The sequence below is a fragment of the Euprymna scolopes genome, chromosome 4 (assembly GCF_053919585.1).
Source record: "Euprymna scolopes isolate OS-2025 chromosome 4, ASM5391958v1, whole genome shotgun sequence".
NCBI lineage: Eukaryota > Metazoa > Mollusca > Cephalopoda > Sepiida > Sepiolidae > Euprymna > Euprymna scolopes.
The window spans coordinates 71,783,505-71,795,869 of record NC_136485.1 but is presented as its reverse complement, the minus strand read 5'-3'; the positions used below and the strand labels follow the sequence as shown (position 1 = coordinate 71,795,869).

The 12,365-nt window shown below is 31.8% G+C and overlaps 1 protein-coding gene across 1 annotated transcript in view; it reads left to right on the top strand.

Annotated features, from left to right (window-relative positions):
- Window positions 1-12,365, top strand: part of LOC145268423 (CST complex subunit CTC1-like) — a 102,002-nt gene that overhangs the window by 73,744 nt on the left and 15,893 nt on the right. The window contains exons 18-22 of the mRNA XM_080123986.1: window positions 3,250-3,435; window positions 4,764-4,855; window positions 7,514-7,650; window positions 8,984-9,236; window positions 10,404-10,667. Coding sequence (XP_079980112.1) covers window positions 3,250-3,435; window positions 4,764-4,855; window positions 7,514-7,650; window positions 8,984-9,236; window positions 10,404-10,667 — 932 coding nt within the window. The remainder of the gene's footprint in view (window positions 1-3,249; window positions 3,436-4,763; window positions 4,856-7,513; window positions 7,651-8,983; window positions 9,237-10,403; window positions 10,668-12,365) is intronic.

The window sequence follows — 12,365 nt, the reverse complement described above, 5'->3', positions numbered from 1 at the left end:
AGCACCTGTGGCTCCAACAATGGGGATCACTCTATGAATAAGGTATTTCCCATTACTTCCGCATCCCATCTCTTTTGTAAAAGTCAAATGATGTTCTTGTCTTTTAGATTTTCTTTGTATTTTGTTCCCTTTATCATCAACAGTTTCTTGGTAAAATAATGTATCTTTGTCGTGTTTCCCATCGACACCAATGCAGATAAGATTGCTAATTTTTTCATTATGCTTTTGATAGGCACTATTTTTTGTTCTTTCTTTTTCCCTATCAATTTTGGATTTGTCCAAAAAAATATTTTTTAAATCAATGTTTGGTTTCAGAAGGCCCACAGCCTGCAGATCTAAAAGAAAAGCATTTGTGAGACTTGCTCCTAAATTGGACGAGACATCACCCCTGATGAGTTCAATTGCATAACGCAGAATTTTTATAAGGCTGTAAATACTCTTACATTCTCCCTCTGGTTCAAAACTTTCATCTGTTTCATCACTATTTTCTGAAGGAAGAATATTTTGGTCTTGGGATGTTGAAGCAACAGGAGGGGATGAATCAACTTGCTTTTCTCTTGACACTAATAACTTTTTAGATTTTGCTACTGCTGCTTTATCAACAGGTCCCAGTTGAAAATTGCCTTTGGGTCCAATTTTATTTCTTTGGTCCTTCAAATATTCCCGATCTTCCAGAGGAACCTGAAATATACAATTTGACAAATGTTAATTCTATTCTACTCTGGTCTTAGAAATAATGCTATTTTACATATAAAAAATTGTAAGAATTTTTCTCATTTGGTTAATGTCTATATCATACATATCTTAAATTAAATGAATTTCGATACTTGTAATTAATATGATTACAAGTACTGAAATTCATTTAATTTAAGATATGTATGATATAGACATTAACCTTTTTAAAAATAAAAACAAATAATTGAAAATTAAAATAAATAAAAGTAAACTTACCTTCTTTGTGATAGAACAGGTACACACTATGTGCTTTGCTTGACAATTTTCTTTTCTGCATTTAACATTTTTGTCACTACATCTTGCAAGTGGTAAATCACATGAACACGATGAAATGTCAAATAATTTGTCAAGTTTTTCGACCAGAATATTTTTAGCGACTTTTGATAAGGATTTTCTGTTTATTTGCTTAACTTTTCTAAAGCAAGTATCTTGCACTTTATATATAATCCATTTTTTCAGTCAATAGGGGCAAACGGGGATTTACTGCCTTCCAAATATCCACAATTTCATTTGCCATTAATTTCGAAAGAGAAAATGCATTTAGAGTTGGCTGAGATTTCTCCATAAAGTAACTATATTTAATAACTTGACGGAAAGTAGGGGGTTCTGTAGTTTTTAATGGAGAAGGTGGGCCTGCAAATTTTGTAGAATCAGTACTGCGTGTAGAAATACTTTGTTTTCGACTCATTGTTAGAAAAATATCTGCAAAAATATATTAAATGATATTGTAAGAAATAGAAAAAAGAAAATTATTAATTTAAATTAGGAAAAATAGATAAATATATATAAAAAAATAATAATGGTTTTACTCACCGAAAACAGTTTAAAAACACAAGTCGATTAATTCACACACAAATAAAAAAAAACCTGTCAAATAGCACAAAGATATAAAATATATATTTCTTTCTCTTATTAATTAAAATGTGCTTAGATATAAAATGCAAAATGTAGTTTTTGTATTTGAAATCAGCCTGTTACTAAAGAGTAAACACAACACACGTGAGCGAGCGAGCGAGAAAATGAAACAAATTAGTAGACGGTGTTGAAGGAAAGATGAACTGGATAAAATAAAGCCCTTGTTATAAATTTTTAAAATTTATTTTAAATGAAATCTTTAGCAGAGTTTCTTTTTTTTCCGGAACTCATTATGTTTTCTGAAGATAACATACATAACAAACAAATTTAAAAAATATTGCTTATACTTTCTTCATATTTTTTCTTAAAAAGAAGCGGTATTAATATGACATGCTTATTCTTTCATTTAACACCGGCATTCAGCGATGTACAGCCAGGATATTGAAAATTTTCAATCTTTAAATTCATTTGCTCAAAAAATTACGAGGTTTTGGGAAAAAATATTTTGCAGTGTTGTTATAAATGTTATTTAGCAACTTTCTCTACCTCAGTCTTGCCGTGGTTTAAAAATCGACCTACCCTAGTGTACATTCACCAGCCGTGATTGTGGTCCCACGTGTTGTTCCGGGCTTAATTTCTCTTTTTTTCCTGGTTTTTACTTTTTTAGCTCTCTCTACACATTTTTTCTTTCTATTTTTACTCTCTCGCTATTTTATTCTTTCTCTATCTATTTTGACTCTTTCCCTCTCCGCTTATTTTTAGTCTTTCTGTCTATTTTTACTCTTTTCATTTCTTGTTTATTTTTGGTCCCCTGATAAAAGGAGGGTGGACCTGTAAATTCACCCTTGTCCGTTCGTTTGTTCGTTCGTCTGTCAGCACTTTTCTCAATAACTATGCCTTGGAATTAAAAAAAATTTTGTACAAACTATTAACGAATTAAACATGATATGAGTAAAAAAGTAACACCACAGATTTTACAGGAAAACTGCGGTTGCCCCATCCAACCCCCACGGGTGCCTTTCAGGTTAAAATGGCTAAAATTAACACTTTTGTGCTTATTAAAAGAAATTGATGCCTTGGATTTTTATAAAACTTTCTGAAAAGTTGTAACTAACTGATTTCTATATAATTTTGTTTGTTTATACTTCACGATAAGTCTTGGGTGTGCCCCAGGGGCTCTTTTAGGGCTAATAAAAACACTCCATTTTTGGGACTATTTTACCATATTTGTCAAATTTTCTGTGTCTGTCTCTTTAGCAGTTTTGCATGGTGCTGAACTCAAATTTAAATATGTTAAAGCCTTAGGGACTTTTCTTTTTTTGTATGAGGCAGAACTCAAATTTACATATGTTAAGGCCTAAAACTGCACCGTTTGTTCATTTTCACCAGGATTTGACATCTCCTGAGGACTTTTGGGGCAAAATGGGGGAGGGGGGGGACAAATGCTGAACTTAGTCATTTTTTTTTTATGCCTTTTTTTATGCACTCACAGGGGACCATAAATGCCTCACTTATTTACTCTCTAGTTTCAAATAATTAAAAAAAAAAAATTATTGAAGCATATAATTCTAATTGTAATTAAATTTGTAGACAGAAAAATAAATATTTTTCTATCTCAACAATATTTTAATTGTTTTCTTTTTACTTTTTCTTCTTCAGAATGTTGGAAGTTGTTATATGTTAGTTGCGAAAGGAAATAATTCAAATGTCTTTCAACCCACTCTTTCTCCATCCATTGAAAGGACCCTACGAAAGTTCAGTAGCAAATGTCCTATACAAATGCCACCAAATCTATTTGTTCAAGAACTTTCAGACTGGCATTTTCACACTATATACAAAACAAAGGTATTTGCTTTTCATTTCAATTTTTTAAAAAAATTCAAGATATTTGACATTTAAACTTGTCTTCTCAGATCTTAAAAGTCAGACCTAAATAGCATTTAAACTGACAAAATGAACCATTGCTTCTGACTAGCAAATTTTCACTTTTTATTGTTGTACTGTATTATTGGTAATATAATCATTTACTTAGCTATAAATTATTCAAATTTTTTAACATAATGAAATACTTTCAATAATCACCTAAAAAATAAAACCCTGCAAGGGGGATAATTCATATTTTAAATTGAAAGATATAATAGAAATTGTTTTTGAAATTTTGAGGTAAGAATTAATAATTTATATTATTTGGATTATTGGGACTACTGGTCTCGTCTTGAATGTTATTCTGGCCAATGTAACCTTCGACATTCTTCAGGTATGTCTTGTTGAACTTGGGCATCTTTCTGTCAAACTCGAGAATCTGTACATAGTTTTGAATTGAATCCTTTATTTATTCCACAGTCATAACTGGTTAGAAGTCTTAAGTAATTCACAATTGTATTCTTAGTATTGTCTACAGTGAGGATTGAACCTTCAACCTCTTGAAGAGTGTCGATTAAAACTGAATTTTACTTAGAACTTTATTCATTATGCCACAGATCCCTGTGATACTAAGAATACAATTGTGAATTACTTCTACCAGGTCATGGCTGATGGAATGAGAGCATGCTATCTCTGTGGATTAAAGTGTTGCGTTCAAAATTCTTACAGATTCCCAAAATTTGACAAGATTCACTTGAAGAAGGTCAGAGGTTACATTAGCCAAAGTGTTGTCAAAATAATATTCAAAATGGGAACAGTAGTCAGAATAAGCCAATAAGTCAGTCAACATTTTTTCTTCTTTTATTCCCAGTCATTGCCAGGTTGGTACAGTCAATAGTAATCTATAATATAAATCTCTCCTGTCCGTTTAAATATATGTATGTTTGTATATCTGTCTAAAACTTTTGACAGAGGCGACGGATTTTCACAATGTTGGTATCGTTTTGAAGCATGGCCCTTCGGCCGACAAATATAAAAAAATTGGTTAAAAACATTAATTCTTTCACTCTCAACTGGGCACTTTTCTACAGGGAGGGGTCGCTTTTTTCGACAATATTTTCGAAAGTCATCCCCTCTTTTCGATTAACCAGCTTTAAACAAACATCCGGGCAATGACGGGCACCCAGGCTAGTATATTTCTAAAAGAGTTTGAATTTTGCTAAATGCTCCAATATTATCGATCTGATATCAGGTTAAATTTATATGCGTTTGTGCATAATTGTTTTCCATTTAATTTCTTTTTTATTCAGCAAAAATCTTTATCGGATTTGAAGAAGACAGTTTTGACGCAGATATCTAATAATTCTACTGCTTATTCTATTTCTGAGATAATTTCAAACAGGTAAGACCTTAATAACATGATTGTAAAACTTGGAAATGTCTGAATGTTCCAGTAGGCCTTCCATTCCCTGATACCTCCTTTGTATAAACTAAATTTAAACTACATATAGCCCACATTTGAACCCCTTATGCTTAGCAGCTATGGTCCATAATTCATTTGATGCTATTAGATCAGGCTGTCTGAAGATACTAGCTTCCTGAACTAAAATGCACCAAACACTGATATTATCGTCCTTTTCCTTTCCTTTGCAAAACTCAATCATGTTCTGCAAAGCCAAAAACAACAATTTTCCTCTACAAAACAATCAGATCAAACAACATGAATAAATATTTGAAGATATAAAGATTATTTTAGTATAAAGAACTTGAAGCATAAAACTTTTACCAAAATGATTAGATTCAACATTAAATAACCTATAAAGGTTTGATATGCCGCAAAATAAAATGACCAAAATGAAACAAAAATTCATAAATATCAATTATTTAGTTTAAGAGTGAATTCTGTACACACAAACAAACCTAACTTTATGAAGATAGAGATATAAGATGAGTCTAGGTAATAAATAGTGTATATCCATTCCAAAAGTGCTCAATACTTAAGTAGTTAGTAGTAGAGCTGGTGCATATATGTGGGGTCTTTTTGTGCGTTATCCACAAAATACCCCCCTCCCAATACTAACACTCTGTCTAAATTTATCTGGACCCAAAAAGTAACTCAGTACCAATTATAAGATATTTCGCAAGATTATACTTAAGATCTTAGCATTTCTAAACCCCTCACTTTACATGGATATTGATTATCAGTTCTCCTGATGGTAATTATTAATATTACCAAAATAAATTATTTTAAAGGCAGTACTGTTAGAAAATTCGTTACAAGCAATTTATTTTGCTTTAACTACCCATTTATGATGTATTTGCATTAAAATAAATTTAATATTTCAATATTTTAAAGATGTTTTAAGCGAGTTTGTTTTATCATAAAAAGTCATTGAGTATGATAATCCATATTCGGCCATTTTGATTTTAGACAGAAACTAAGTACAAAGCTGAAGTGGAAAGTGAGAAAGAGCTGAATACTTAACTTCTGTATTTTTACCCCTTACTCACTTTCCGCTCCGGTTATGTATGTAGTTTCTGGCTGAATATAGATGATTTTACTAAATGCCAGTCTTTGATAAAGTAAACTAACTTAAAACCTCGATACTTCTGCATTACACAGACAGTGCCATTTTTTTGGTGCGTTTCACTAAGCTGTCATGAGGTAGCGCTTCTTGGTCAAAGAACAGGCAATTTTGTTACAGTGAGAATTTTACTTTATTCAAAAAATGTTTAAGAAAAAAAAAAAAAATCCAATGTTGTTTTAATTCGAAAAATATTTCATTTAAATTATTAAATTGTTCAGAAAAAAAAAATCCAATTTTGCTTTAATTCAAAAATTGTTTCTTTAAAATTATATTTTCTTAGGCAGACTTTTCAATAAATGTTTTTACAATAATATATTGATACATTTTTATACAGTTTCCAAATAGTTTTGTGTTCAGGAAAAAGAAAAAAACTTCTTTGTTATTTATTTGATCAAGAAGAAATTGGAGTTACCGCCCCCTAAGAATGGCGCCGTCCATGTAATGCAGAATTGCCAAAACCTCTTTTAAATATTAAAGAATTGGCACTTGTCCAGCATTCCCCCATTTGAAAGAAAAAAATAAATCTGTTTGATGTATTTACTAGTGTTGCGACGATTAATTGGAATTGGGAGTCAGAATCAGAAACAATTGTTGTCATTTTTCTCGATGCCAAAAAACGATTACTTTAATTGTTTCATTTTTACTTTTAATCAAAATTTAATTTTCCATTACTTGTACTACTAATAAAATATTACATATATATTTCAAACTATCAGTAAACAAAAAAAAAGCTATCAATTCCTACCATCCAGAAGTGTATTTTTATGTTACCGCAAATGTATGTACATATTAATTAGGTATTTACGATAATCCGACCTCCTCCCCCCCTCAGAAAAAACAACTCTGAGCAAAATATTTAAAAATCAGAATTAGTAATTATATCAGAATCAGGAAAAATATTGGAATCGTCCCATCACTTGTATTTACGCATGACAGAAAGAAAATATTGTATGAAAAAAATCATTTTTAAGCAAATTTGAATTGTCTAAATGATCCCTTCCTCCCCATGGTAAGAATGACTTTCTAAAATCTTGATTTAGAGTTATCTCCTTTGTTTCTTGAGAGTGTTTCCAAAATGGCGTCATAAGATAGTTGCTCTTTGTTCAGCCATAAAATTTTACTTTCTATTTTAAAAATAAAACTACTTAATCAATTTACATCATTTTTGAAATACACTATTTTCTTTCTGTTGTGGGTACATATATCACACATTTTTTTTTTCTGAGTTTTTTTTTTTTTTCATATGGGATGGGATGGGGTGGGGTGCAACTCTTCACAAGCACCAAATATTTTTATAACGCAAATAGGTCACAAATGAGTTGGTAAATGCATTATTTTTGATTAATTCCTTAACAGTATTTCCTTTAAAATGATTTCGGTAATAGTAACGATTATCCCCCCCCCTCCCCACACGCCATACACACAGATGCACATATGTTTTGTAAACAAAATAATTGATATGTTTTTCCTAGTTTTTCAGAAAGTATTGTCAACTTGTTACCAACCGTGATTTTAAGCCGGATTCACCCCCAAAATAAATTGTCCGCTTATGGTTCTGGAGATGCTTACTTTGATGATTCCATTAAGGATCCTGTCAACGCTAAACTTGGTTAGTTGCGCAATTCTGAATTTTTGAGATGAGATGGGAATGCTTGTGTTATTAATCCGACTATTATTCTCATCTTGGGTGTTATTAGCACAACGTTTCGGTCGCTGCAACCTGCGACCTTCTCCGGGTGTTGAAAACATGCTTCTTTCTCTCTACTAAGGAAAAGAGGGTTGGTTCTGCATTACAAGAAATTCGAACCGTGGGTTAGAGGGTAGGTCCGTAAATCATAAAGAAGGTTCAATCTTTAGGGGTCACTAAGATATTTTTTAAAGGCTTCTTTATGACTCAATTTTTCAGGATATCTATACTAATTGTTAAGATTAGTGAAAAAATGTTTTACGGAACGATACCCACACATATTTTTTTTTTTTTTTTAACATAATGCAAGGGGGGCAATTCCAAGGAAAATAAGAGTTTTTTTGTGAAGTTACCTCCCTTGGGCTGGGCATATGTCTTGTTTGTTCTTTTTCTGTGATTTGGGGTGTCCAAATGCAATTTAGTTCTATACTGGGATGGCTAATAATGTTATAATTTTCTATCATATGTGCAGTCTCTTTAAGTTTTCTGATCCGCCATCTTTCTTCTGTCTCCAGCATTTTGACATCATCCTACAATGAGGAATGGTTACTCCCTTCCTTCCACACATGTTCAGCTAGGGCCGATTTTTCGATTTCTCCGCATGTGACAGCTTTTCGGTGTTCTTCTAGTCTTACTTTGAGAGGCGGCATGTTTCACCTTTGTAAAGTTTCCCACATTTACATGAAATCTCATAAACGCAGTTTTTTGTCATGAGTTTTTCAGCTGGGGGTTTTACATGCATCAGGTATTTTCGGAGTGTTGAGTTGCTCTTAAACACTGTCTAAAAACTAATATCGTATTGACTGCATATTTTAAAAAAAAATTTCGGTTTTGGTTAGTTACATAGCTTGTCTGGAGTGAATTTCATTTTTTAAAAAAAGCGAAAAACTAAACAACACTCCCATAAAACTCTATTCTTTTTCATCATGGTCATGGATAAAATATACACTTGTTTTTAATCATTTGTTTCCAAATCTACAGGAAAAAAATTAGTAAATTCCTTTTTTGAACATGAATTGTTGTTGTGTCCATGTGTTATACAAATTTAAATCATGCTTCACACAACTAGTTTTATTTTATTATATTTCCTAGCATTCCATGTGTTGTATTTATTCCTGAAAAATTCCAAACAGAATTGAAATTTAAAAAAAATTTGAATCACATATTTTTTTAAAATACAAATTCGAAAGTTCCTTTGAAGAACTGTTTCAAATTTCTTTGACTCTAAATTTTTTGTTTTCTTTTTTCTTTTCAGAGTTAGCAACCTTTATGGATAAAAGTATGAAGTTAGTTCTTCAGGAATTGAAATCTCATGAAGAATTAGTGCTTTACATGAATCTGGAGGATACTTCATACCCTTTGGGACTTCTTGAGGGTGCCGTTGTTGAATTCCATCTGCTTCAAAGGATTGTTTCTAGAAATGATAAAGTCTACTGCAAATTTATTGCCATTTCTAGCGTTCGTGTTTTGGCAACACCTTTTAATGGAATCCTAGATACTAATTCAAGGTAAGTACCTTTTCTTTCTTCTGTTTTTTTTTTTTTTTATTCTTTGGTTCGTCATGTCTTATCTCAAATGTTAAACTCTGTTAAAGTGGAATTCATTTTGTAAGAAAATTTCTATCTCTAATTATATATAAAAGGCACTATGTGTGTATGTAAGAGAGTTTGTTCCCTATGAACTCCGAAACGGCAAGGCTAGTTTTTTTTTTAAATGTAACAACCAGCATATTTTATGTATCTGTGAGTGTTTTTAAAAAGGTTTTGTATTGAAATGCCTCTGATGAGTATTGAAAATCAAAAATCGAAAAAATCCAATGAAAGAAGGAAGTCTGATTCTGACCAAAGTTAACACACTTATACAGCCTAACATGACAAGTGTATTTGAGAAGTTTTATCTCTGCACAAGCAGAATTACCTAGTGTACAAGGAGGTTCTTTAATAAGAAAGAAATTGCATTCTGTTTAGAGCACAAGTGAACCATGGTACTTGACTTTTACATTTTAAACTTTAATTCAAGTCATTTGAAATAAAATAAAAGAAGAGAACATTATTGATAAATATCCGATAAAAATTTTAAAAAATTATACAGATAAAAATAACACAATTAGTCTTTATTTGCACTTTTAATAACGAAATCAAAAAATAAAAGTTTATAAGAAACATGTTTATGAAATTATAAAAATAAGTTTTTAATTTTAAAAGTAAAAGTTTTTTTTATTTAAATTCATATAATAAATATATGTTTATGAAAGTATAAAAATGAAATTATTGGAATCAAAATAACAAAATTTCAAACATTAAAAAAAAAAAAGAAGTATCCAATACGTAATATCCCCAAAATAGTTAAAATATTTTAAAGTGTTTTCAATAATTCTTTAAAGAAAATTAAATTCATTTCAATAGTTGTTAATTGAAATAAGACCAAAAAAACTTTTCAATGATTATTAAATAAAAAAGAATGATCGGAAAAAAACGTAATAAAAAAGAGTATGAGTACAGGGAAGATATAGGCGTGAGAGAAAAAAAGCGAAGGAACTGATTTGCCTTTACACCACTTCCGGTAGCAGCTATGCTGGAAGTTAGGAAGTGTGTTAGCTGACTATAACCACAATGTTTACTTCTGTGTTGCTTTATACAGCCTACATTGAGAGTAACCTTTCTGTATCTTTATAGGTTCTCCAATCTTTTTCCAAACCGTGAGGGTACAATGAAACATAAGACTGGAATGAGTGAACGTGATAAATGGGGTTGTCTCTCTTTGATGCTAAGCGAACTTTACTCTGACAGAAATTATTTGTGGACACAAGCATTTGTCGCGCACATGAAGAAGCTTACTGTAAAAACCGTATGCACCAAGTGTAGCAGCATCATTGTCAATCATGTATGTTTAGATAAGAATTGCAACAATACGCAGTTCAATGTCTCCGTCTACGTGTGGTAAGTAATTATTTCTTGACACCATTTATGTATTATTTACATTACTGACAAATATAATCAGCATGCTTGTTATCTGTGGTAGATTATAGTCCAATTAAGGATTGATATATAGATTGGCTTTACAGATGTTTTCTGTATCATTATTTTAACTAGTTTGTTTCCAGACTTATCCTTTAATTTCGCATACAGTTGAACTCCAGGTTATAGTGGCCCTAGGATACGTTTTTTAAAAGGTTACGATGTGGAATACAATGTTTTTCCAACTCCTGATTACGGTACTTGCCCCGTCTTACGGTGTTATTTATAATGTTATTTGATTATATACATCTGTATTATATACTGTACTGTATTTTGTTACTAATTTTTAATGCTGTATCCTTGGGTTATCCTGTACTAAACTTTACACACACACACATCTATAATATAAATCTCACCTGTCTGTTTAAATGTATGTATGTATGTATGTATGTATGTATGTCTGCCTAAAACTTTTGACAGAGGCGACGTGCATCGAGTGCAGATTTGTGCCCTAGAATGACATTGTCTAAGATTCATAAATGATTCTCATTTAACCTTGAATGATCCGAACGCAAAGCAAGAATGACACAACACATGGATAAAATATCATAAGGCCTTTATTAAACATATAATTGAAACTTGATGCAACACCTCAATGGGTCAGGGTGAGGTCGAGCAAACGAGAAAATAAGCAGCAAAAAAAAACAAAAATGAGATCAAACAAAAAGAAAATAATAAAGTAAAAAAAAAAATTGACATGGATGTCTTTCTGGAATAACAGTCCGGAGAGAAAAAATAAACATGGATGGAGGCAGGAGTTGGGTTTGGGAGATTGGGTATTAGAAATGGGGTACTTAACTGCAGATAAAATATATCACATGGCCAGACTTGCTTCTTTTTATCTTGCTTTTTTATTATTATTTTTAAAAGTCTGTGAACGTGGATATATTGCCTTCTGTAGTCTCTTTCAAATTTGTCAACATTGTCTCCTCGACCTGAAAATTGTACGCGCTGTACGTTATTTTGCATTGTTCCATGTGGGTATAATTTCCACACCAATTTTTTTATGGCGGTTGAATATTAGGTTTCTTTTAGTCGCTTTTATGGAGATATGATTAAACGGCAAAAGAAAGTTCTTCATTTTATCCTCGGAATAATACAGAGATGATTCGTCCATCATATTTGGTCGCTGGTCCATCCATTGCTTTTTGGCATGACGACGTGAGGAATTTTTCCACCTGCTTCCTTCGTAGTCTAAACCCAAAAAGACCAAGCTTTTTTCGTTCTTCCCGCTTAGAGAGATTCTTTTTTTATCGCTGCTACTACTTCCTTGCGCATTGGTTTTTTACACAGTGAGAGAGGGGTGAGCAAAGGGGAAAAAATGGCAAGGTGTTAAAGGTGGTGGTGGGGTTCTTGCTGCTAGCGCTGTTGTAAGGGAGAGGGGGTTGGTAGGGCTCTCACTGCTAGCAATATCTTGTGTTAGGAGGGGAGTTAGTAGGGATCTATGTTTGATTTGGAGGAGAAGGAAAAGGGGGTTCGCTATTCGTACTGATATTTATTTATTTATTATTATTTTCTTTTGTTTCTTTTCTCTTCTCTACCTGGATCATTACAATATATATGTGTGTGTGTGTGTGACTTAGGATCGTCTCATGAAACTACCTCTTACAAGGAAACCAG